Consider the following 22,275-nt stretch of genomic DNA (forward strand, 5'->3'; position numbering starts at 1 on the left):
TTTTTACATTACAAAAAGGATTCAATGACTTAGAAGTTTGAGGGAGGGTATGTCTCCTGGGACAGCAGCAGTTTGAATAAGAGCCACAGTTAATGTGTCCTTCCTTGAAGCTTGGGGGGGGGGGTTGAAAGGAAAAGTGGAAAACATCATGGAGAAAAGGTTTATTGTCCCTGGAGGCTAGCCTTCAGTCAGAAAATAGCAGTTCCCACCCCAAATGATAGTGATGGGATGACAGATGGTGAGTGGGCATGGGGTCGTGCAGAAATCTCAGAAACTGGAGGATTGTGTATTGCTAATGTGTAAATGCCCTACCCTGTATCTGACCCTTTTGTGTTAGACTGGAAAAGACAACCACAGATTCCTTCCATGTTCAGGTGCCCACCTTTCTGCCATATGACTTTGCTACTTTCTCCATGAAGAAGTGGAAGGTGCAGCATCCCCAACACCAGCACATGGCACCGTACGAGGCACCAGAGTGGCAGTGTTGGCCGTGTGGGGCTCCTTACAGTTTCTGAGAGCCCCGAGCTCTCTCTCTTCTCCCAGTCCTTGGGGTGGGAGCTGCTGTGCCTTTTTGGCTTTTCCATTTCTCCCAGTTCATTTAACCAGTTCCCCACATTAAATTCTCTTTGTTAAAATACCCAGTGTGGATTCGATAGACACTGTGTTCAAACTCTAATGGCATTAAGACAGCTCCTAGGTTGGTTGCTGCATTGAGCTAACTATGCATAAGAAACTAACCCCATCTGCCTTGCTCTTAAGGGATCTCTTCCCAGGATCCACAGATGGGACAGTCTGGATTGCAGATGTGTAGAAAATCTGATTATATGGTCACAGCAGGAGAGGACATGAAACACCTCAAACCCAGTGGGAGAGAGTAAATGCTGAGAAATGTGCATGGTTTCCACCTTTCTCCACATCACAGAGTTGTGCATACACACGGTCTCCCTGTAAGTAGAGGAATCCACAGCTCTTGGTAAGTGTGTGACACGTAGAACAGAGCATGAGCATGGAGAAAAGCCACCTGTGTCCTAAATGAAGGACTGAGGGGGCGGGGGTGTGCTCTCTCTTCTTTGATCCTGTCTTCTCGAATTTTAGGTCACAAATTGCCGCTATGAGCAGAGAAAGGTGTGAGAGGTCACAGAGGCCGGGCCCAAGCTCACGGGTGTGCTTTGCTGTGGGTGAATTTGGAAACACCCCCTCTGGGATCTGCAGGTCTGCAGGGCATGGCGTGTGTTGGGAGCAATGGCCGTGCCCCTCTGTTCTCACACACCAGGCCGTGTCCCCCAGGGGAAGCAGGTGCAGTCTCTTATACCGTGCAGTGAGGTTTGCGGGACCTAGGGAAAGTGAGGGAAGGGTGCATGGCTTGGCCACTGCCCTCGAGGAACCCATAAACGGGCGATTCCATCACTGGTGTCTGTTTTTGGGGTCTAAACAAATCGCCGTGGTCTACTACTTTGTAAGAGCCAACAAACAAAGTGGTGGAATTCGTAGGTGCAGTTTCCACTGGATGTGTTAATAGCAAACTAACATTAACTAACATCCGGGAGGAAAAAAAAGCCAGGGTTTCGCTTGGCTTCTCCGGGTGTCGTGTTGGCCACAGATCTGTTTTTGAGGTCCGTGCCTCACCCTGAATCATTGAGGGGAGTTTAATGCTGTCTGTACTCCCAGACATGGGCCTGAGGACAGCCTGATTCAACAGATGCTCTGGTAGATGAGGTTGTTCCTTGCCTCAAAATACAGTGAATTGATAGAAAATTTGAGATGCAATGAGGCCAACAGATCAGGAGACTGTTGCCATTGAAAAGATAGTTTGCTGCTCACTGATCCCAAGAGGAAGGGTACACCACTCGGGACATCTGGGGTGGGGAGCAGGGCCAGTCAGCGGGCAGAAGGCACAGGGGACTGTGGGCATGGGTCTCTATTGGGGTTTCCACGGGAAGGAGCGGGTGAGGCAAGGGACACAGGTTTAGGACTGGAGAGTCTGAACAACCGGCGGGCTCCCGGGCTTGGGGTCGCTCCTCCTTGTCTGGCCCCTGCCCTGGGGTCGTAGGGCAGGTGGAGAGTGGCCTGGGGTGTGAGAGCCTGATGGAGGAGGTGGTTGGGGTGTGGGATCTGGACTGGGTGGTTTGCACTAGAAAAGTCCACGGGCAATTGTTTGCCGTCCCTAGGAAATGGCCAGCTCTGGGAGGGGGGTCCCTACAGGGTGAGCAAGGCCCCAGCGTCAAAGCATCTGGGTAAAGAAGATGAAAATCATGGCTAATACATGCTCTAACATGCCATCTCTTAGCCATGCTCTGCAATGCCTCTCAATCGGTGCAGTTTACAATCCCGTCTGCTGACTCAGGGCCTGACCGGATGCCAACAGATGCCAACGGGGACGAAGTGACTGCGTCATGTCTCAGCTCAGCCCCTCGGCACTCCGCTTCCATGAGGAGAGCGTGCCAGCGGCGGCCACCGACCGGGACGCGTGCGTCTCGGATGAGAGATGCGTGGAGCCAGCCTGCCACCGGGGAAGAGGCCGCATAGCCAGGTGCACACAGACCTCTGGCTCTGCTAAGACTCTGAGATGTGCAGACGTTTGCTGTTGCAGCCCATGGTGATCAGTACAGTCACCTGGGATTTTTGATGTACAGGGATCTCCAGGAGCTGGTTGGGTCCCCGTTCCTCAAGAGGTGTTTAGATCTGTATGGAAGACATCATGCCTGAATTCACCTGTCACCTTGAAGGCTCCTCCTCTTCCCAGTCGTTCAGTCTCACCTGTGAAACTTTTAGGTGTACCGTGTGTCTTCACCATAGTAGTTTTGTTGCTATAGTTTCCCCCCAGTCTCTGCTTCATGGTTCATTCAGACACTCACGTGTCTGTTTCCTAGGTCAGTTTGTGATCCTCTCCTTAACGGAGTTCCGGACTCCAGTGCTGTGTGTCTCGTCTGCCTCTGCTCTGCATGTGCTCCCGCTTCTGTTCTTGTGCTCCTGCTAGTGTCTAATCTACCATGCTGTGTCCCCAGTCCTGATCCCTGACCTGTCACCCTACCCCCATCCTAGTCCCTGACCTGTCACCCCACCCCCATCCTAGTCCTTGACCCCTTAGTCCCACTCTTTTTTTTTTAATTTTATTTTTTATTTTTTAAAATTTACATCCAAATTAGTCAGCATATAGTGTAACAATGATTTCAGGAGCAGATTCCTTAGTGCCCCTTACCCATTTAGCCCATCCCCCCCCCCCCACAACCCCTCCCATTAACCGTCAGTTTGTTCTCCATATTTCTAAGTCTCTTCTGTTTTGTCCCCCTCCCTGTTTTGATATTATTTTTGTTTCCCTTCCCTTATGTTCATCTGTTTTGTCTCTTAAAGTCCTCATATGAGTGAAGTCATATGACTTTTGTCTTTTTCTGACTGCCCTTATTCCCACTCTTATCCTCCTTTGCCTTGTGGCGAAAGGACTCTGATGAATTGTTCGAGACAATTTAAAGTTATGCCAAAACATGTAATTAGGGGAAATCGCATTCAGCGAATTGGTTTTGGAAATTAGATCATGGAGAGTCGGTTATTCAGAGCTTTGGCTTTGAGGCATTGAGAAAAATCCCAGCGCCCGGACGATGCTGTTGCAGGGGTAGCCCCCGTTACACTGAGTGCCGCTAGATGGCGCCCAAGAGGGCAAAGGCCTCATCCGGGCCCCTGGGTCCCTTGCAGAAGGAGAGCCTGCAGGTTTCCGCTTCCTCTGGTGAGATGCGGGTCCGCCCTCAGAATTGCACGGTGAGTTCATGGGCAGAGCTGGAGACCTACAGCTTCCTGCCTTAAAAATGTGGTGGAAGAAAGAATTGCGAATGAGGCGGTTTCCTCTGGGTGGTCACGCAGGAGGGTTCCGATGGGGCTTTGGGGAAGCCGCCAAAGAGCAGCCGCTGGAGGCGGTCCGGGAGGCGCGGGGATGTCCAGCCTCGCTGAGTGTTTGGCTTCTGCTTCTTTCTTGGCCAGGTGGCGGCAGGGCTGTTCACTGGCGAGCGGAGAGAAAAGGGAAGGTGAGTCCCAACTGCGTCTTACGCAATCACTCTTGCCCTCGGTTTCTTTTTTCCCTGCATCGCCACCGGCCACCGTGTTTTAAGGAAATGCTTAAAACGTTTCTTGCTCTCTTTGGGACGTCCCGGGGTGAGCCTTTGCGGAGCTGCGCTGTCTCACCCTCCCCCATCCCCGGGGGCGGGGGGGCGGGGGAGGGGGCGCAGACCTCCACCGTGTGCTGCTCCCTTTCGGCAGGTGAGGCAGCGGCGTCCGCAGGTGCAGCGTCCGCAGCTGCGGCGTCACGGAGTTATGCCTGAAGAGGGTGCCCCTGCCACGGGGGCGTGGAGAGGACACGGGGGACAGACGAGGGAGGGAGCGCGTGGTGCTGTGCTGGCGGGGCGCTCCTCATACCTGCCGTTTACGTTCAAGGATCCGGGCGTTTCTGGCAGGGACACTGGAAATGGCTGGACTTAGGTCACCCGGTTGCCTTTCTCTAGCAGGCCATTTACTGGGTGACACGATAGCAAAGATGGGGGCTGGTGGGGAGAGTTGGAGCCTGAGCCCCATGCCGGGGGGGGGGGGGGGGGATGGGGGCGGGGTGGGGGCAGGGTAGGGGAAGCTCCTTGGGGTCCGCTGGAGAACCAGCAAGTGCAGCCCAGCAGAAGGGGGAAGCCAGACACCTGTAGCACAGGGGAAGCAGCCGGTGTCGGGAAGTGGACCAGAAACCCGGCTGATAATCAAGTGTGTTCTTCTGGAAGAGCAAACGTAATGCACCCCACCCCCATTCAGGGGACCAAGTATGAGGAAGAAAGGGACCCAGGTAGGACCCCCTTCCCAGCCCTCACACACCCCACTCCTCAGGTGTAGCCTGTTCCGGGGAAGGAACGTCCAACAGGGTGTGAAACTGAAGTTTGAAAATAGATGAGCCTACGCCTTAATAACCAGAGGACATTCTTTAATAACTGGAAGTTTCCCAAACGTGATGGAATGGGACTGAGACACCATTAGCGGCTTTTGGTTTGTGACCTGATACGTTGAGATGTTTCAGTCAAACCAGTGATAGTTTGCTGGGTGAATTTGCATAAGCATTTAATGCTTTAATTAGCATGTTGGGCACGATCTTAAAAGAGGAAGAATAAGGGTTCCAGGAGGGAGTGGAGAGGGGCCCAGACCATCGTCTCCTTCCCATTCCCCACCACGAATGGCTTGCGAGGCCTTTTTCACTTTCAACTCTTCAACTCCGATGGCTCTAGCTGTGATCTTCTGAGTCTCCCCCTGCGGGAACCTTCTCTCTTCCTGCTCAGATATTCTGATTCAGCCCTGAGTCAGACTCCTTGTCACGGATGGAGGCGCTTGAACCCACACAAGCAGAAAAACCAGCTCGATAGTGACCCAGACGGACGAGGTGACGGAGGGCCACGTGCAGATGGCCAGCCAGGCTCCTCACCACTGACCCCTGGACGAGACGATGTGACGTGTCTCCCTCCTCGAAGCTGCACCTCCAAGAGCAAGACAAGAGGAAACGAGATTTCTGTCGCGCTGAGTCGGCGTTATGCACAGCTCTCTCATTGAATCCTTGTATCAACCCTGGGGGCAAATTTCCTCAGCCAGGAAGACTCTGCAGGTATTCTAGGGGGCGTGGAACGAAATATTCCTTCTCCTTTCCCTTTTTTGTTAAATGCTGAGCCACAGTCCCAAGGGACCTGTGATGGCCCGTGGGATCGGGATACAAAGTGCAGCAGCGACAGGACATGTAGGCGAGAAGGGGCTGCAGCAGCGTCGACCCTCCTGGGGCCCTGCAGGTGGGGGGGCTTCCCTTGAAGGAACACCCCTCACTGGCTGGGAAGAACACAAGGAGGATGAACGTGAACGTGGTGCTCATCCCCTTGAGCAATGTCACGGGCACCCGGCCCTCATCCGCCTACAGATCAGCCCACAGCACCTGACCCCCAGGGAGCCGGCAGGGGAGCCCCTCCCTCCGGGGGAGCCTCTGTGATAGTGGTAGCCTGTGGTGCGAGCCTCGTGGGGGAGGGCAGACGGACCTCTCCCCCTCCCGCTGAGCCAGGACTGGCTGGAAGCAGGGCCAGAATTCCAGGAGGAGATGCCTGATTTCAGGCCAGAAGCCTTGTCAGTGCCCCAAAGAGGCAGCGCAGAGCAGAGCAGCTCACGGAACACCAGCAGCCACTGAGCCTTCACGGAGGGCAGAGTCCAGTGGGGGCGGCCAGTCAGCCAGCCAGGCCATTGTGGGGCACCTCCTGAGTCCCCTCTGGGCTGTGACTGGACGTGCCGTTCTTGACACTAAGTGTTTGGTCGTCTTCCCCGAGACGATCAGTCAGGTGCAGTCACAGGGAGACTGAGAAGAGGCTCCAGGACACAAGGTTTATGACATTCGCAGGTCCAAGAGATGGAGGCACAGCGCACCGTGCAGGGGCCAGTGGAGACGCCTGCATGGCCAGGAGGCAGAATACAGAAGGGCGGGGAGGGGTTAGGCCCCTGCTTTCACTGGAGTTTCAGAGGGTAAGGCAAAGCAGTCACCATTTGGGACTGGCTTGTTTGAATGATTTCGGAAGGCTTCAGGCCGGAGGGGTAGACTCCAGTAGCCTGGGACCTTCCCCTAGGACGACAGAGGTGGAAGAATGTTGCCTCCTTGGGTGCATGGGCCAGACAGAGGAGTGTGGCTCTGGATGGGTTATTTTACACATGGCAGGATGCTCCTGGCTGGGGCTTTGCTCTAAGAGTCAGCTAGCCCTGGGAGGGGCAGTCTTCCCCACCAGGAAGGTTTTTCTGTTTGTTTTGTTTTTCATTTTTTATAAATATCAAAACATAATAGGCAGAAAATAACGTATATCACATTTAAATCAGTGGACTTTGAGTATAGCAGATTGCCTTCCTTATTGTGGGTAGGCCTCATCCAATCAGGTGAAGGCCTTCCTAAACCAGACTGACCTACCCCAAGAAAGAAGGACCTCTGCCAGCAGACAGCCTTTGGACTTGAACTGAAACTCTTTTCTACATCTCCAGCCTGTTGGCTGGCCCCATTAGATTTGGGGCTTACCAAGTGTCCACAATTGTGCGAGCCAATTCCTTGAAGTAAATCTCACTCCATATTTATACACACATCCTGTTGGTTCTGTTTCTCTGAAGAACCCGGATTGATACAGACGCCTTTACTCTGAAGACCCCCATGTGCATGAAGAGTTCCTGTTGTTTCCTGTTCATTCATTTTTATCAGAGAAAAGCTTGGAGTACTGGACTATTGCAGGAGACCCCTTTCGGGGAAACCTATGACGAAATCATGAATGGCTAACATGTATTTGTGCCCGTCGAAGCGAGAATGCTTCTTTGGTTCATTCTAATTCCATGACACATCTCTCTGCTGCATTCGGTGACGTGCCTTATGGGCCCATGAGCCACAGAAATCACAGAAAGCCACATTGCCTTCTGTATGAGACCATATGATTTTACTATCAAATGCTGAAGCAGGGGCGCTTGGGTGGCTCAGTCGGTGAAGCGTCCCACTCTTGATTTCGCCTCAGGTCATGATCTCACGGTTCATGGGATCGAGCCCCGTGTGGGCTCTGCCCTAACAGTGCAGAGCCTGCTTGCGATTCTCTGTCTCCCTCTCTCTCGGTGTCTCAAAAATAAGCAAATAAACATTTTTTTCAAAAAGCTGAAGCAAAGCTAGGGTGTGTTTTAGATGGTAGGTGACATCCCCCTTTTCTCTGAAATACCTCTGTGACCAAGATAGATGCTGACAGCTCCCGTGTGTGTCCGGGCTGGTTGACAAGATGCCCTAGTGATACGTTACACCCTTTTCCCAGGATATGGGTTGCATGTCCAGCTTTGCCGACACACTGCAGAGATGGTAAAGGCCCTCCCCAACTATTTCACGTTGACATGCAAGTCACAATGCCCTCTGCGTTGTCACCATGGTCTCGTGAGCAGACGCACTGAGCGTAAGCTAGGTTTCTATCTACCACGGCACCCTGAAGGGCAAAAGTAATTAGGAGGTGGGAGAGATTCCTTAGAAGGGTAACTGTGCAAAACCAATCTAGTTCAGTGGACATGCCCCACTTGGAGTCAGCATGTTGACCGGCTATAAAGGACCATGACTCAGTAATCCCTTAAGGACAGCCACGATAATAAAGCTGGGCCTGGGACTGTTGTTGAGCTCATTCAAATCAATGCTTCCTTTTCATCGACGCAAATGCCATCCTAGGGGCCAGAAATTGGTCCTTGCAACCGTTCAGAAGTAAAATGGGTTGTAGACAACTGTACACAGCCCCTTAACTCTAGAACCATCTTCCTTCAAGGATGGCTCAGCCGATATTGTTTGCATTTGAGTCTTATCAGAGGGGGGTGCTGCACCGGTGGGTGTAGTGGTGAGAAGGGCGAGGAGTGTGCATCATTTGTGGGGGGAGACGGAGGGAGAGGCGGGAAGCTTTTGTGGTCCCGCTAAGGTGGGGGAGTTAGAAGCAGCAAGGGCCTCATCGCAGGAGCGCCGGGTCTAGAGGGTTCTGGCCGCTCTGTAAGCTCCAAGCCTGCAAATGTCCTGGGCACACGGGGGCAGGTGAGTGCATGTGCTCAGAGGACCTTTGGATGGAGGGGGGAAGCGCGGAGTGGAGGGGTGCAGAGAGCAGATGAGAATGTCGTCAGCATCAGTCTCTTAAAATGTGCAGTCATGGGGCGCCCGGGTGGCTCAGTGGGTTAAGCATCTGACTTCTGCTTTCAGCTCAGGTCATGATCTCATGGTTCGTGAGTTCGAGCCCCGCAGCAGGCTCTGTGCTAACCGAATGGAGCCTGCTTGGGATTCTCTGTCTCTTCCTCTGTCTCTGCCCTCCCCTACTCGTGCTCTCAAAATAAATAAATGAATATATTTTTTAAATGTGTAGTCAGGACTGCTACCCACATAGTTATGGAAGCCCTGGGACCACATGTCTTAGGGATGGATGGGCTGCAGGAATCCTGTTAGTTTTTCTGGTTTCTGGGGACGGTGGCATCCTCTTGCCCAGGACCGTCCCCTCCCTGTCTGGCTGGGGATCCCCAAGCATGTGCTTTTGGTCACTTGAAGAGCTCTTGGCAGGGCAGGCAAAATTACCACAACCTTGTAAACCAAAGAATGTGAGGTAAACCCAGCATGTGGGCTTTTTTTTCCTCCTGAGGACCTGGGTCTTGGGAAACCCAAACATCGGCTGCCCTAAGTGGGAAGGCTCCTCCGGGAATCCATCTTTGATTTAACACCCAGAGAAATGCTGCTGGGGGGGGGGGGGAGGGGGCTTCCATATCTGGAAGAGGGAAGCTGACGGCAGGCCTGAGGTTTCTTTTCAAAATGGAACGCCTCTGGATTATTAGCTTTTCATGAAAGGGAGAGGCCCAGATGTCCTGGGGTCCTTGACCATGTATTGCTTGTGTGTCACAGAGAAGGCCCAGAGGAGGCTGATGTCCACAACACCGGTGAGCCTCCCCTCCCTCCGCCTTTCCCTCACAAACAAGGGCTGTTCTGCCGAAACCTGCCGCTGGTTTCATAATGTTTTTACAAAGTTTGATTTTCATTTGTGCTTATAACGTATTGACGTGGAGAATGAGAATGTCATCAGATAAGGAGACCACAGCACCACGTGCGTCGTCAAGAGTGGTAAAAAATTTATTGGAAAAAAGGGAGAGCGACCCATCTCCCTCACCAACAGGTGTCTACAGGCCGAGGGAGTGAGATGAGACGTTGTGGCCGTAAGAGATGCTCTTGGTGGCAGTGTGCGGCCAGGTGGTGTGGTTGTGGAGCGGGAGTCTGGGCACGAGAGTGGAAGTTACGGGAGGAGCTTTGTCCTCATGACAGAGGGTCTCCAGTGCTAAGGTGAACCAACCCACTGCCCCAGGCCCAGGGAGGAGAGAAGGCAGCCATCCGGGCTCTGCACATGGGCCGTTCCCCTGACCAGGCTGCTAAGACGTTGAGTTTGGGATGACGTTGAGTTGCTTCTAGGATCAGGGAAGCTTTCCTCTGCAGCATTTCCTCCTCATGTGTCCTGGGTCTCATTGCCCGCCTGTTGGTTTGGTGATAAAATGCTGTGGTCAGCATCTCCCATCCTTGTACTGGGCAGGCTCCGTGGCCCGGCCCAGCTTCGCTCTCCTAACCCCCTTACTTTCTCAACCTCTTCCAGAAGGAGACACAAGATTCATTTTGGTCTGAAGGAGCGATGCTTTAAAAAAAAAAAAAAAAGTCTTCTTTTATTAAAACAGCGGTTACAAAGACTTCACTTGACTTCCACACGCTTTGTCCATCGCTCCCAGGCCAGAGTCAGCGCATGCAGCACTTGGCCTTTCCACCATAGCAGGTGCCATCGATCCTGGTAAAAAGTGGGCATGGAGAAAAGTTACAGGTTCCTCCTTTCCTGGCACATATGTAGTGGTCAGACCGCTGGCCGAGACCCGTGAGAAAGGCAGCACCTGTAAGAAGGGAGAGAAAACACTTGAGACTCATGGCTTGTGGCCACAGTGACTTCAGAACATTAGGTAAAGCAACTCTTTGCAAAGCACTTCCACGGGTTCTCTCTTCCAAGAACTTTGCACTCCGTGTGTCTCCGGGGCTGCCCAGGAAATAAGACACCTGCAGAGCGTCCTCCGTCTGAGGTCTGTGCCAGCCGGTGATGAGCAGTAGAGTTCTGAGTAGGGTTTCCTTGAGAGCTTTGAGGTGTGCAAGGGATTCAAGTTAGTCCCCACATAAAGTATTCTACCACATCATACTGTTGCCCAAATACACGCCTCATGTTTCAGGAACGCTGAAACTCACTTCTAACCCCATGAGCATTCCTGTATGTGCCCCCATTCCCATGCTGCCTAGTTATACCATCCTCTCTGGACCGATTCCCTTCTCCACCGTCTTTCCTGTCACCAAGTCTGTGGTCCTTCCATGGCAGGTGCCCATGTGCAGAGCCCGGATGGCTGCCTTCTCTCCTCCCTGGGCCTGGGGCAGCAGGTTGGCTCACTTTAGCATTGGAAGTATAGCTGTACTATAATGCTTTCCCTGTTTTGCCCAGTTGGAATCTATTCTGCCTTCTTCCCAGTATCCCAGAATCTCGTAATCACAAGGTCTCTAGACTAGTCTCATATTCTATCTAATAGAGAACAAAGCTGCCCTATGATATCCCGGATAAGTGACTATCAGGCCATTGTTTTGCATGCCTTCGTTGATAGGTGTTGTGAATTGAATTGTGTCCCCGCCACCAGAATGAGTATGTTGATGTCCTAACCACCCAGTGCCTCAGAATGTGACTGTATTTGGAGGTAGGGTCTTTGGGCAGGTAATCAATGTTAGATGAGGTCATAAAAGTAGTTCTAATCCAATATGGCAGGTGTCCTTGTAGGAAGAGGACGTTTGGATATATAAAGGGATATATACTCAAAGAGAAAAGGCCTTGTGAGGACACAAGAGTAGGCGGCCATCTGTGAGCCAAGGAGAGAGGTTTCACCAAACCTGCTGACACCTTGAACTTGAACTTCTAGCCTCCAGAGCTGTGAGGGAATTCATTACCTCTCTTAAAGGAGCCCACACTGTGCTATTTTATTACGGCCACCACTCGAGCTAACACAACAGGCCATCATGACTCTGGGGAACAGTCCATTCTGATGTCATGTGTCTCTGCTTATTGGAAAGATAGTTTTCATACCGGTTGAAATTGTCCTCTTATTTAATCCATATCCCTGTTACAGCTACCTCATCTGATCTGGAATCATGGTTGTCTGGTGACTGGATATTTGGCAATGTTTGGGGACATTGCTGGTTGTCACACCTGTGGGGGATGCAGGGCGGATGTTTAGGTATCTAGTGGGTGGAGGCCAGAACTGCTGCCAGATACGTGCAATGCACAGAGCAGCCCTTGTAGCAGAGAATTTTCAGGCCCAAAATGTCGATAGCACTACGGTTGAGAAATTGTAGCATAAACCAGTGGTTCTCCATGCTGCATACCCATGAAATCAGCTGAGATATACTTAAAAATATTGACTTAATTGTCCCGGGATGGAGTTTATGTACTGGCATGAAAAGAAGAAATAATGCCTTAGGTGAATGTAATGTTCAGTAAAGAATGAGCATTACTGGACCATTGGTTTTCAAATTTTAGAGCTAACAGGAAAGAATTACCTTGTCAAGATTGGGAGCAGACAGGAAGGAAAGCCAGGACAACATATTCTATTAACATAAAAAACTAAAAGTAGTATGAACCTTACAACTTGAATATTTAGTTGAAATAGAAAAATTAGAAATATTTTTCTGTTCATATAGAAAAATGGAATACTAGTTTGAACAAACTTGAAAATTGAGTTGAAATAGAAAAGTCTTTTTTTCTTGAGATAGAAGGGTTCTTAGAAAAATATAACTTACTGAAATAAATGGGAATTAGAAAATATGAATAGTTTCATAGCTATCAAAGCTGTTGGGTCCATGAATGAGACTCTAGGCCAAAATGGCTTCATTAGCAAATTCTACCAAACAACAAATAAGAATAACATCTACACGACGCACTGTTTTCAGAATCACAAAAGAGAACATTTGCCATTCCTGATGTGATGTCAACGTGATCTTAATGCCACTGTCTATAAAGGTCAAGAATTCAGGGAAAGGAAAGGAAAACTATGATTCAATCTCCCTGCTCAGTAGAGAGGCAAAGATCCTCTGTAAAGTATCAGCAAACAGGTTAAAACCAGGCTCAGTTTATTTCACAAATTCAAGCTTTCATTTAACATTTGAAGATCAGTCAATGCCTATTAACAATTAAAGGAGAAAATCATATAATCACCCCAACAGATGCAGAAAGCGTTGGAAAAATTCAACATTGACTTATGATAAAAATTTTTAACAGATAACCCTAGAGGGAACTTCCCGAATCTCATTAAGAGTATCTGCAGAAGTCTACAACGAGCAGTACTCTTAATGGTCAAACATTGAAAACTTTTCACGTGAGATGGCCAACAAGGCCAGCATAGTCACTGTCGTCAGTTGCATTGAATGTTGTTGTACTTGAGGTACTCGCCAGGGGACTAACAGAAGAGAAAACAAAAACAAATGGTATAAAGGTTGGGAAAAAAATAAAATTGTCACCATTTGCAGGCATTCTGATTATAGGTAGATAGTCCAAAAGGAATTAACAAGTGTAACTAGTTTGCTTTATATGATATCAATACATACAAAAAAAAATCAACTTTACTTCTGTGTATTAGCAACCAACAAATTAAATGAAATTAAAATAAATCACTATATTGAAATATCAGGTGCGTAGTTTTAAATCTAAGAAAATGAAGTACTTCTGCATATAAAAAATATGATATTAAAAAAAAGAATGCAATATTTTTTTGATAAGTTAAAGAAGAACAGAAGAAGCGGAAATTCTATATTTAAGCACTGGAAGATTAATTATTTTTTACAGGTTAATTCCCCCAAATTAATCTGCAGATTTTTTAAAATGTTTATTTACTACTTTGAGAGACAGAGACAGCGCTAGCAGGGGAGGGGCAGAGAGAGAGGGAGACACAGAATCTGAAGCAGGCTCCAGGCTCTGAGGTGTCAGCACAGAGCCCGACGCAGGGCTGAAACTCGCAAGCTGTGAGATCATGACTGAGCCGAAGTCAGATGTTTAACCGACTGAACCACCCAAGTGCCCCTAATCAGTAAATTTAACTCAATATCATGAAAATCCCAAGAGATTCTTTCAGTGAAACTTGACAAACTTACTCAAATTCATGTGGAAATTCAGAGGGACCAAGAATAGCCAAATCACTCTTGGAGAAGGTAGGAGGACTTGCTTTACTGGATTTCAAGACTAATTATAGACCCACTCTAATTAGACTGTGTGGTGGTAACACAAAGACAAACACAAATGGAACAGAATGCAGGGCATAGAGAGGGACCCACGCATATATGGAGGATTGACGTAGACCAACAGTGGCTCAGGAGAACAGTGCGGGGGACATGGTCTCCTTAGAGGTGGTTCCAGGACAATTGGATATTCATACTGAAAAAAACAAAAAACAAAACATTTTGCCCTTAACTCACACATTAAAACAATTGCCAGATGGGAGCACTTGGGTGGCTCACTTGGTTAAGTATCCGACTCTTGATTTCAGCTCAGGTCCTGATCTCACAGTAGTGAGACAGGGAGCCCCGTGGGCTCTGAGCCGGGTGTGGAGCCTGCTTGGGATTCTCTCTCCCTCCTTCTGCCCCCCCCCAACTTGTGCACACATGCACACGCATGCTTTCTCTCTCTCTCTCTCTAAAAAAAAAAAAAATCAGAATATTAAAAAGATAAAAACCACTGACAGATGGATTAGAAGTCTAAATGAAAAAGGAAAAATAATGAGCCTTCAGAAAACAATGTTGTAGACTTTCTTCATGTTTTGGGGGTAAAGAAAGACTTATTTTTTTCCTTTTTAAATTTTTTATTTTGAGAGAGAGTGAGCATGAGCAGGGGAAGGGCAGAGAGAAAGGGAGAGAGAGAGAATCACAAGGAGGCTCCACACTCAGCACTGAGCCAACGCAGGGCTCAATCCCACGACCCTGGGTTCGTGACCTGAGCCGAAATCAAGAGTCAGGTGCTGAACTGACTGAGCCACCCAGGAGCCCCAAGAAAGATTTCTTAAGATACGAAAAGCATTGGGGCGTCTGGGTGGCTCAGTCGGTTGAGCGTCTGACTTCAGCTCACGTCATGATCTCGCAGTCTGTGGGTTTGAGCCCCGCGTCGGGCTCTGTGCTGACAGCTCAGAGCCTGGAGCCTGCTTTGGATTCTGTCTCCCTCTCTCTCTGCCCCTCCCCTGCTCATGCTGTGTGTCTCTCTCTCTGTCAAAAATAAGTAAAAATTTTTTAAAAAGATACGAAAAGCATTAACCATAAAGGACAAGATATGACACATTTAGCCATATTGTGATAATGATATAAACTTCTATGTAAGGAAAGTTTCCATTAGGAGGCAAATCAAAGCACAAGAGAGCAGTAGAGATTTGTAATGCTTACAGCCGACAAAGGGCTCCCATGCAGAATATACAAAGAACTGCTACAAATCACTAAGAAAGGACAGGTAATCTATAGGAAACATAGACACATAGTTTCACATATCACAAAAGATATCCACATGGCTGTAACTGTATACAAAAGTGGTCAACTTGTTATTTATTGGGAAAATGCAAATTAAAACTCCGAGCTGCCACTACAGTCAGCAGACTGTTATAATTTAAAAATGATTGTTGGCATGGATACGGAGCAGTGGGAACTGGCATTCCCTGGAGAGCAGTGCGGCATCTATCACATGGAATATGTGCACATCCTGTTTTTTGGAAGATGCTTTTTCTTTTTTAATTTATTTTGAGAGAGAGAGAGAGAGAGAGAGAGAGCGCGCGCATGGGTGCAAGCAGGGGAGAGGCAAAGAGAGAGGGAGAGGGAGAATTCCAAGCAGGCTCCTTGCTCTCAGCACAGAGCCCAACGTGGGGTTCGATCCCACGGACCATGAGATTATAACCTGAGCCGAAATCAAGAGGCAGATACTTGACCAACTGAGCCCCCCGGGCGCCCCTGTGCATATCCTATGACACACGATGTCCCCTATCTCTTGGCATGTCGCCAATTGAAAGGCAGGCACCACCCAAGCTGTATTATTCAGCACGAGTGTTGACAAGGTAAAAGTGTAAGAAATAAAGGAAGTCATTGCCATAAAAGTCAAGCAATGATTACCGTTGGGGGAAGGCGCAAAGGGTGGGTGACCCGGAAGGCTGGAGGGGTATTTCTTGGGCACCGGCCAAGTCCCACTTCTTGACTAAAACCCTGGGTACAGGCTGCTTGTGTATAATAGTTCATTAGGTTGTACTTCATGCTTTTGCACTTTTCTGGATGCATGTCCTATTTGGCAGGGAAAAAAGGAAGAGCTGCTTCTGAAGAGGTCTCTGCATATTCCCAGAGCTGCTCACGTCCTGCTCCACATGCAGCCGCCAGTGCCCTCTCCTGTCCCTGCGCTGGTCCCCTTCCCTGCCCGTGAGCTCCGCAGATAACTCAGCCTGCTCTTCTCCCCTTCCCCAAGGGCACCAACTCTTCCCTGAACTTGGTGCTCATTCCCACCTGGGTCCTCACGGAGCGGCCTGAGGAATGCAACCCAGCACACCCCGTGAGCCCGCCGGAGCGCCCGGAACCAGAGGAATGTGGAAGAGGGACAACCCCCTTCCAGGTAAGAATGAGGGGTGAGAAGGAGAGAAAGCGGGTTTGTGCCGGCTTCTGTGCTTGAGGCAGAAATGGGGACTCGTTCAGATGTGCACACGTTTAAGCCAGTTACAGCTGGATTGTCCCTAATCCCACCTAAACGCAACGGCAACTAGTCAGGGGGTAATAACAGGCAGGAGACTAACTAGGAAATACGTGCCCACGCATGGGTCAGGCACGGAAGAAAACAAGAGGGAGGAAGGAACGGTCGGGGCAGCGAGCACCCGAGAGGTTGAAGTTTGAGGGTCATCAGAAAATAAATCTGCATCAAGCAGGAACCCCAACTTTCCACGCTGCCGACAGGCAATATAACCTGCGCAGGTGACAGGCTGATGGTTCAAGGGAGAGCAGGCGGGATGGATCATAAAGGAGATAAATGCAGAAGGGGATCTTTAGACCTTACATAGAAGAGCCACGAAAATAACATTTCCCGAAAAGCCTTTCAGGGAATGGGAGACAGAGAGGGGAGAGGATCCGAGCATGGGAGTGTGGCTGTCAGGCTGCTGAGAACAGAGCTCGCTCTGTGTCCTTCTGCTCTGAAGCAAGGGCACGAAGGTTGCCTTTGTGTTAATTAGAGCCGCAGGTGAGGCTTTGGAACACCGTTGGAAGGCAAAACTGTTGAATAAATAACTATACAATTCTTGGGCTAAAGAACCACCAGGCGGAGGCGAGAGCAAATCGCCAACATGATAAGCATTTCAGAAAAGACGAGGCCCACGTTCGCCGTGCGCCAGGATCCGCGCCCCCGTCTCGGGCCGGCACCGCACTGCGGAATGTGCAGGAAAAGGCCAGGCTTGCAGAAAGTCAGGAGCCAGAACACCACCTACGTGACCGATCAGCCTCAGCTGCGTGAGGAGCAAACATACGTACAGATACACGGAGCCAAAGAATGCAGTCTGGATTTTCGCAACACCGACGGCAGAGCTCCGTGCCTACGGGGAGGCGTACAGGGACGCGGTGGTGGGGAGTGAGCGAGACTGGGAGATCGGCTGATGGGAGCCCTCTGGGCCTCAGCAAGTCAGCTTTGGGCCTTCCCTGGTCAGGACAAGGTGGTCGGGTGGGGGTCGTGTCAGGGGGAGGCCTGCCCACGAGCGGGTGGGGCACTGAAAGAGAGGCTGCTTGTCGGCGTAGGAGTCTGGTGCTGTTCAGGCCGTCGGTGGGGGCTAGAAAGGGTCAGACTTCACTCGCAAGGTATCTGGGGACAAAATCAAATACACAAGCCACTCCTGCAAAACAAATAACAAAACTCCAGACTGAACTGGAGCATAACTGCAGACCAGAGACTGTCTTCTTCAGACAAGTAGCTCATGACCTCCCTGCTCGCCAACTCACACTTTGGAAATCAGCAAAGCCTCTTATAAGTGCGTGAGAAGTTTGAACTCAATTCCTGTCTAGATTATTCTTTTTTTAAATTTTTTATTTTTTTCATTTTAGACAGAGAGGATGTGAGCAGGGGAGAGAGGCAGAGGGAGAGAGAGGGAGAGAGGGAGAGGGGGAGAGGCGGGGGGAGGGGGAGAGAGAGAGAGACAGAATCTTACACAAGTTCCATGTTCAGCACAGAACCCAACATGGGGCTCGATCTCAAGACTCTGGGATCATGACCTGAGCTGAAATCAAGCGTTGGATGCTCAACCAACTGAGCCACCCACGAGCCCTCTGTCTAGATTATTCTTAAGATCGATCCTTGTGGGGTGCCTGGGTGGCTCAGTCACTTGAGCGTCCGACTTCGGCTCAGGTCATGATCTCGCAGGTCGTGAGTTTGAGCCCCACGTGGGGCTCTGTGCTGACAGCTCAGAGCCTGGAGCCTGTTTCAGATTCTGTATCTCCCTCTCTCTCTGCCCCTCCCCTGCTCATGCTCTGTCTCTCTGTGTCTCAAAAATAAATAAAACGTTAAAATAAAAAAAAACCTTGAAAAGATCGATCCTTGTGCCTGGTGATGCATCCAGAGGTCTTTGGGAAGCCTGTGGAAAGAGTATGGGGTTTGGAGACACAAATGAAGTCAAATACTTGCTATTTTCTGGCCGGGACATGTGGTGAGATGATATTCGTAGAACTGCTTTTTTCCAGCTGTGAAGAGCCACGTGTGACATTCTGTGAGGACAGCTCAGTTTCCCGTGCAGCACCGACCAGGTGGCTTCTGCAAAGCCTGGTTTGGAGGCCGCAGGGCCCTTATGTCTGAGGCACTGGGGAGCGTGTTTTTCTGGATAGGACCCAGAGGCCATAGCACGCACATTCCTGGTGGCTGTCGCCAGAGGTCAGACAGGTGGAAGGAATTCGGGCAAGCAGGTTGGGGTGGGGATCACAGAGTGCGATGCTCAGGTGTGGGCAAGGCAGGGCAGAGACCGAGGGTCACGGAATGAGGGAGCTGGGAGTCATTTTGCCTAAACCATCATTTTAAAGATGGTGAAAACCGAGGCCCAGACCTCCGGGAGTGCCAGCCGTGTCTCAGAGGGACAGGAAGGAGGGGTATCGAGGAGTGGCCCGTGCCTCTGTCAGGGGGCTTGGTTAGTGTTGCTATAGTAACGGGCTGACCACCTGGGACAAAGGCGCAGCTAGGAGAGAAGGTCCTGTCTGCATCTCTGTGTCTGTGCGGCTGTCCCCTGACCAGCATCCACGCTGTGAACACAGCCTCTGAAGAAGCCATTTCTGATTCCTTCACTGTCTCGGCTTAGAAGTCTCTGGGGCTCGTCCACACCCACGTGGTTTCCTGCCATGGAAGGCTTCACTCAATGAGGCCCCAGAGCCTCTTGTCCCTGTGACTCCTCTCTGTGCTGACACCCTGGGCCCCAAGGGCAGGCAGTGCCGATGGCCTGGGTTGTAGTCCTCCCTCGGCCTGTCACCAGCCCTGTGTGAGTCTGGCCAAGCCATTTATCCACAAAACGAGGATAATGATTCTTCCTTCCCCACAGGGGCCTGGGCGAAGCACTAAGTTAAAAGACAGCTTTGGGGTTTCTGTTTCTCTTCCTCTGTGGGCCTTCCCACCTGATTTCCTTTCTGTCCAGCTTGTCCTTAGTCCCACCTGCCCTTTCACCTTTTACCAGTGTATTTCCCTCAGGAATGCGGACCCGGACACGCACCGAAGCCAGGCAGATGCTAGATGTCGGTGCAGTGGTCTGAGGGGAGGCGATAGGGAGTAGTAGGGTCTGTGGTGATGTGGACACAAGTGTCCATCTGGGACAGCAGCCACCACGGCTGCAGCTCCCTGGTGCTATGTGGGAATGTGGCCTCATTCTGTGTGTGTGTTTTTAAAGTTTATTTATATACATATTTATAGAGAGAGACAGAGAGCAAGCATGAGGGGGAGGGGCAGAGAGAGAGAGAATCCCAAGCAGGCTCTGCACTGTCAGCTCAGAACCCCACTTGGGGCTTGAACTCACGAACCATCAGATCATGACCTGAGTCGAAGTCAGGTGCTTAACTGACTGAGCCACTCAGGCGCCCCTCATTTTTTGTGTGTTTTTAAGAGAAGATAAAAATCTGAATTTTATGCAACACATCCTGGGTTTTTAATGTCTAGAAGGAATTTTTATATATATATATATATAAAATTTATATATATGTTAAAAATATATATATATATAAATTTTATATATATATTTAAAAAAAAAATATATATATATATGTTTTGTTTTGTTTTTTTTTTTTTAAATACCGTGAACACCAAAGTGACCTCCATCTTTCCTTCCCATCTCTGCTTCCTCAAGAAAGCCTGCCTGGCCCCTCAAGACCAGGTCAGCTCCCACTGTGACGTGTTCTGTTACCACCCTGTACTTAATGGCATTTCACAACACAATGGTAATGAGACAATTAATTATAAAATTGGGTTTCTTGTCATGCTCTGCTTCTACGATGTAAGGCCATGACATCGAGGGCTGTGTTTTCCGGGACAATGCTGGCACACAGTAGCTGTTAACTAAATAGTCACTGAATCGGTGAGCAGACAGCCTCAGACTCCCCTGATTTCTGTACCCCTTGGCTGGGTTCTTGTCCAGCTGATCGGGGACCCGAGTTGCCTTGACATTTTGACATCATTCTGTGTTCCCAGGAATAAGACGTAAGATTTGTAGAAGATAAGAGGAAGAAATGATTTTTTTTTTTTTTTCTGATAGAGATTAAAAACTGCTAAAAGAGACTGTCAAGTCATGGTTTCCTGCAGTGACTCCACAACTGTCATTTGCCTCGGGGCACGTGGGCCTCGGTTTCCCCCTGTGTGACTAGATGAACCTACCGGCTTTCCCAGAAATGGGAGTGAACCCATCCCACGTGAGGGCTCAGGGTGAGTCACTGTGTGAGGCTGGGACCCGAGCAGCACGTTCCAGGAGCTCCACTGAGCAACCTTCAGACAGTAAACTTAGTCCCGTCCCCATACTGAGAATCCATTTCCTGGCAGGGCTGTGCAGACGGGATTTACGTGCCGTCGGGAGGGCAGCACGGGGTAGATCCCCCGGGGAGAGTCTGAGTGAATCCTGCATACGCCAAGTGTTCAATCCTGTTCGCCACCATTTGTCTAACTGCTAGGTCCGGTCGTCCCTGCACATCCTTGGAAACACTTTTATATTCTGTGCTTTGAATGACATGCTTAAATCGTATTTAGAGGTGACGGACTGATTGATAACTCTTCGGGTTAACCTAGTGGCTTTCCAACTTTTCTGAGTTGGCACTGAACCACAGTAAGCGATTTTGCACGGCCACCGGGAACAAACACACACATTCACACACCCGCGGGAGTAAGAGGATGGCGAAACGGCACGGATGTGCGCTGTGTGGCGTGCACTAGTATTTTCTGTTCTTTTGAAAAAATGTGGTGGCAACTCATTCGGTTGATTTCCCCACCCCTCCGATAGATCCCGGCTGGAAACACTCAAAGTCTGCCTTAGAGTATCTTGGACCCAGTTTTCAGATGGGGGACTGAGTCACTTTTGGAGAAGCCACGTCTATGTGATGCCCTGCAGAGAAGCACAATCTGATCTTTGAGAGAATTCCGGAGCTTTGGTGTTCTAAGGGCCACCTGCAGTGGCCCACTCATTTTGCAGATGGGGAAACTGAGGCCCAGCATGCATGGGTTGCTCAAGGCCACTCAGTGACGGAGTGGGGGGGCCAGGATAAAACATGTCCCCCAGTTGGCTGCACTGCCTCCTCTTACAGCAGGTGCACTGCTGTTTTGACCCGGAGGAACTGGCATCTTCTGGCCGTGGCATCTGGGAGGCCCTACCCAGTGACTGGGGTGAGCCGGGGTGGCAGCCTGCCCCTCCCTCAGCTGGATAGGGAGCTGGCCCCTCAGTGCAGGGAGCCATGTTGCTGGTGGAGTGGGTGGTCCCCTTCCACACGGCAGACTTCCTAGATGTCCAAGGCAAACACGGGGCTGGGAGATGCTGCAGCTCCCTGAGACCAGCCCCACATCCCTGCCAAGCACCGACAGCAAAGAGCCCCCCGCCCCCAAGCCACAGTCACTGGGGGAGACCTGAGTCTGTCACTCCCGGGGGTGGCCCCTAGCCCCAGGCTCAACAGGCCTGCCCGTTGCCACCTGCCCAAGCCGGCCGCTCAACCTTGGGGATGCTTTTCCGTCCCTCCATCCCCTGGGACACAAGGGCAGCTGTCCTCCGAACTCAGCCCCTGCTTCCTGGCCCAGGGCGAGGGTGTCCCAAAGCTCACCTGGGGCCAGGCGGGAGAGGAGGCACAGCGCCAGCAGCAGGAAGCAGAGAGCCTTCATGGCGGCCGGCGGGTTGGGCCCGGATGCCTGGCCAAGGAGGCTCCTCGGAGGCCGAGCTGACAGAGGCTTCCAGAGGCGGGAGTGTCTGTATTTATAGGGCAGAGGGTTGCACAATCACATGGGCGATCTGAAGGGTGGTGTCGCAATCCACAGAGTGAAATTCTAATAAATAACCCCTGGTGCCACTTGCCCCGAGTAGGCTGCGAGTCACGTGGACCCGCTTTTCTCCATCTGGCTGCAACCGGATTCAGCCTTCAGCCTGGAAACCTGGGGTTGGCTCCTCCGGCCAGCTCTGTTTGGTTTTGAGGCTGGACAATGCTGATGGGGTTCCCGGAGAAGGCAG

General features: G+C 50.5%; 1 protein-coding gene across 1 annotated transcript; it reads right to left on the reverse strand.

Moving 5' to 3' along the window:
• Nucleotides 1–9,593: 9,593 nt before the first annotated feature.
• DEFB1 (defensin beta 1) lies at nt 9,594–22,018 on the reverse strand. The gene is made up of 2 exons (XM_007089218.3): nt 21,875–22,018; nt 9,594–10,434 (listed from the first exon to the last, which is right to left on the reverse strand). The coding sequence occupies exons 1-2, from the start codon at nt 21,930–21,932 to the stop codon at nt 10,286–10,288; spliced, it is 207 nt and encodes a 68-aa protein (XP_007089280.1). The 5' UTR covers nt 21,933–22,018; the 3' UTR covers nt 9,594–10,285.
• Between the last annotated feature and the right edge of the window lie 257 nt (nt 22,019–22,275).

The sequence above is a fragment of the Panthera tigris genome, chromosome B1 (genome assembly GCF_018350195.1).
Source record: "Panthera tigris isolate Pti1 chromosome B1, P.tigris_Pti1_mat1.1, whole genome shotgun sequence".
NCBI lineage: Eukaryota > Metazoa > Chordata > Mammalia > Carnivora > Felidae > Panthera > Panthera tigris.